This window comes from Sorex fumeus, unplaced genomic scaffold, assembly GCF_029834395.1.
Source record: "Sorex fumeus unplaced genomic scaffold, SorFum_2.1 ptg000043l, whole genome shotgun sequence".
In the NCBI taxonomy this organism is placed as follows: Eukaryota; Metazoa; Chordata; class Mammalia; order Eulipotyphla; family Soricidae; genus Sorex; species Sorex fumeus.
The window spans coordinates 3,592,560-3,596,612 of record NW_026606100.1 but is presented as its reverse complement, the minus strand read 5'-3'; the positions used below and the strand labels follow the sequence as shown (position 1 = coordinate 3,596,612).

Here is a 4,053-nt window from a genome sequence, read left to right as displayed (position 1 = left end):
AGTCCTTTTGTCAACAAAGTTAATAAGGAAAAAGACAACCTCTCATTTCTCCCACTAGGTCCCACAAAATGATGTTATTCAAAGGTCTTAAGTAATTTTTCTTAATGATGCCTTTTCTGGGTTGGAGCGGTAGCACAGCGGTAGGGCGTTTGCCTTGCACGCGGCCGATCTGGCCGACCCAGGTTTGATTCCTCCACCCCTCTCGGAGGGCCCGGCAAGCTAGCTACCGAGAGTATCTCACCCTCACAGCAAAGCCTGGCAAGCTACCCGTGATGTATTCGATATGGCGAACATAGTAATAAGTGTCACAATGGAGATGTTATTGGGCTCGCTAGAGCAAATCGATGAACGGGAGGACAGGGACAGTGACAGGGACAGTGATGCCTTTTCTGGGAACTGACTGAAGATGACACAGAGCAATTATTGTAATGCTTGTCCAAACCAGTAGATTTATACGTTTTACTATTATTTAAAAATTATTTTTGTTTTTGGGGCCACACACTCTGATGGTCAGGGATTACTATTTCTGACTCTGGTCAGGATTGACCCCTGGTGGTGATCAGGGGAACATACAGGGCAGAGTCACCTGCAAGTAAGGCATGCCTCTCCCTCTGTTTTCTCGCTGGTCTGACTTCTAGATTTTATAAAGTACATTTTGCTTTGTTTATAGAAATTATAGGGCACCATAAATACTCTGGTACCCGTATTGCACCTGTACCTGGTACCTGGCTTCCACCGTTTGGTAAAAGGAACTTTACCATAGGATAAGATTGTCACCAGCCCAAGAAACCACAAAGGCAGATGTCTGCTTGGCTGTGCAGGGGTGCAGTGAGCCCAAGCTTCCTTGCTTACCCCTGCCAGGTATCCAGATGGAGAAGCGCAGATTCCCATATTGAACATGAAGTTGTTTGACTTTGAAATGGGGGCAGCTTCCTCAAAAATAGTTTAAGCCTCCGAAACGTGGTGTGCATTTGGGGGGGCGTGCATTCAGCCCTCCACCTCAACAGAGGCTTGGAAGCCCACCACCTCAGCGTCCCACAATTCCCTGGAGCCGGTCAACCGCCTGCTTTGAGCGGGGCGGGGGGCGGGGCGGGGCTCAGTGGGCGGGGCTGTGGCTGGACCAAAGTCCCTGCAGAGCGCGGGGCGGGCCTGGGACAGAACTTCCGGAAATCTGAGCTCGCCAAGGTTACACCGCTGCGAGGGTGTAACCTAAGCAGCCAATCGAAGGGGTTCTGTGCGCCTGCCCAGCCAATACCGAGCCGGGCTTTGTGGAGTCCCGCCCCCGGGCCTTATTGCCCGGGCTCCGGCTTGGCGGACCCGGACTGCGCGCATTCTCTGGCTGCGGCCCACCACCCCGTGGACATGCCGTTTGTAGAGCTGGACACGAACTTGCCCGCCGCCCGTGTGCCCCAGGGCCTGGAGAAGCGGCTCTGCGCGGTCACCGCGGCCATCCTGGGCAAACCCGAGGACGTGAGCAGGGGCCGGGGAGGGTCGGGCTGGCGGGGGCTTGGTGTAGCAGAGGAACCGAGGTCTGTCCACACTGGGGGTCCCCCAGCACGACCCGATTCTGTTTCCCAGGGACCACCCCTCTCCACCCACCTCGCTCTCTTTCCGCGTTCCATGACCTTGTTCCAAACCCCCTCCCCCCACCCCCCCGCCACTTCTACTCGGTGGTCCTTCCCAGCCACGACCGTGACCTCCACGGGCTCCACCTCTGCCCCCAGCCCCTATCCTGCGGGGCCCACGCGTCTCTAGCCTCGCCTCCCTGGGGTCTGGGGTCCAGTCCGGCCTGCACCGACCTCGGGCGGGACTTTCATGTCCCCCGCAGCGCGTGAACGTGACGGTGCGGCCCGGCCTGTCCATGGTGGTGAACGGGACGTCGGATCCCTGCGCTCAGCTGATCGTGTCCTCCATCGGCGTGGTGGGCACTGCGGAGGAGAACCGCGGCCACAGCGCGCGCTTCTTCGAGGTCCTCACCAAGGAGCTGAATATGAGCCAGGATCGGTGCGTAGGGCAGGGCGATGGGTTTGCGACAGAGGCAGTGATCCCACGCATCAGGTTGGGGCCTGCCTACAGCCCCAGGACCTTGATCCCCTCGGCCCTCCTAGGCTCCCCTTCAGAGTGGGAGCAGAACTGAATAGCGTTTGGCTCTGCAGTGACATCTGCACAAAGCCTGGCCTCACTGATCCATCTGTGGAGTGGGAAAACTCCATGAAACTGGTCTGGGGAGGGGCAGAGGGGCTTATGAGTGACAGTGCCTGGAACTCAGCACCTGGCAGGGTAGGGTGTTGTTACTCTGACAAAGCTTGAGCCATTTGTCACCTCCCTTCCATCAGGCTTCTCCAGAACCTAGAAAATCAAGACTGGTTTCCCAGAATCTTTCAAAACTAGTCAGGAGGGATTCTGGGTATGTCCTGTCTCTGTGACCTTTGGGCCTATGGCCCAATCAGGGAACAGAGGAAAAAAAAAATAGGGGCCTGACTGTCTGGAGTCCCGGCTTCTGGGTCCAGCACAATTCAGGGACCCCAAACAAATCAGAATTCCAAGTTTCTAATTCATAGTGTTCTCTTTTGTGAACAGAGGGTGAGGTATTAAATGACCTCCTCCCTTCCCCCCAGGAAGTCCCAACAATTCCCCAAACCCCTGAATCTGTAACAGAGTTAAAGGGTCAGGGAGATGGCTCAGAGGACTGGAGCGTGCTTTGCTTATGGGAGCCTGGGTATGATCTCTAGTGTTGCCTGGTTCCCCCTAGCACAGCTGGGTATAGCCACCAAAACATAACATAAACCAAAACATTTTTTTCTGGGTGAAAGTATTCCTGAGCCACGTTCCATCCTATGAGGAATTAAGGGGATTCAAAGTTTGAAAGAGCCTTTGATAATGGAATCTCAGTTGGCCCAGGGAGGCTGGTAAGTTTCAGCTGGGGAGTAACCAAAATGCCACCTGCTCAAACTGGGGAAAGAGAACAATTTTTAACAATCAGTACATAGAGAATGTTTACCATGTTCTAGGTACACTCTGTAAGTAAGTACTTAACTGGTGGAGCTCTCATTTGATCCTTGTAAGCCTTATCCTCTTGTCTGTACCACCTCATGCAGACTTTTCATCCCCATGGAGATGCCTCTGTTTAGGCCCATTTTCAGGTGGAAAAACAGGCTGTCATGCATACCCTGTCTCCCACGCTGTCCCAATACCCTGGTGCTCTTCCCAGGAACTTCCTGTCATGTCTGTGGGAGGGGCATATTCACCCAGGCCACAAATGTTCCTAGGGGTGGCCCTGCACCTGATGTTGTTTGAATGGACTGGGACCCTGGCACTTTGGAAGAGAGACGGCTGCCCCACTGAGCCCAGAGCATCCCAGTGGCAGCAGAGGCTCCTGTGTTGGGTATCTGTCCAGGGACAACGACTGTCCTGGCCCTGAGAGGCCCACTGCTCTGCCAGGGTTTGGCAGAGAGATCCTTACTGGGATGACAGGCTTATAGATGCCTGATGGGCAGGCCTGGGAGCCCATGCTAAGAGTGCCCAGGGTCTTAGACTATGAGGTGTTGATAGCAAGGAATTGATGACATCTTTCTCTCTGTCTCCTGAAGGATAATTGTTCGCTTTTACCCGGTGGAACCTTGGCAGATTGGCAAGAAGGGGACGGTGATGACTTTTTTATGATGGGCACAGAGGTCATTCCAGGGCATCTGTGAGTGGGCCACCCCTTCCTGAGAGACTTGCTGGCAAAGTAAGGGCCTGGTGGATACCGGCTTCTGACACTCCTGGTGCAGACATGCCTGGGCTCCACAGTCCGCTTACTCTGGTACACATGCAAAATAAAGACGCATTCGACTTTCACACATGCTTTCTTTGCCTCCCGAACCACTCCCTTGCATTCTGGGCCACCCTGGGAAGTGGTGTGGGTTGTGAGGAATGGACTTCGGGAATCTGGGGCACGGGCACTTCCTGTCCTCTGGGCTGCTGTCTCAAATATGAGCAAATATGTTTAGGCTGCTCAAATATGAGCTTGGAGGGCTTAGCCTGCAGGCCTTCCTATCCTGTCCAGCCCCC

The 4,053-nt window shown here is 54.5% G+C and overlaps 1 protein-coding gene across 1 annotated transcript; it reads left to right on the top strand.

Annotated features, from left to right (window-relative positions):
• Positions 1–1,297: 1,297 nt before the first annotated feature.
• On the top strand, positions 1,298–3,840 carry LOC130029632 (D-dopachrome decarboxylase). Its single transcript, XM_056120638.1, has 3 exons — positions 1,298–1,470; positions 1,829–2,004; positions 3,591–3,840. The coding sequence occupies exons 1-3, from the start codon at positions 1,363–1,365 to the stop codon at positions 3,661–3,663; spliced, it is 357 nt and encodes a 118-aa protein (XP_055976613.1). The 5' UTR covers positions 1,298–1,362; the 3' UTR covers positions 3,664–3,840.
• Positions 3,841–4,053: the final 213 nt, after the last annotated feature.

Excerpts from the sequence above, each read along its gene's own strand:
- LOC130029632 (XM_056120638.1), top strand. The coding sequence starts at position 1,363 with ATGCCGTTTGTAGAGCTGGACACGAACTTGCCCGCCGCCCGTGTGCCC. Across the intron at positions 1,471-1,828 it reads TCCTGGGCAAACCCGAGGAC|CGCGTGAACGTGACGGTGCG; the intron begins GTGAGCAGGGGC and ends TGTCCCCCGCAG. Across the intron at positions 2,005-3,590 it reads CTGAATATGAGCCAGGATCG|GATAATTGTTCGCTTTTACC; the intron begins GTGCGTAGGGCA and ends TGTCTCCTGAAG.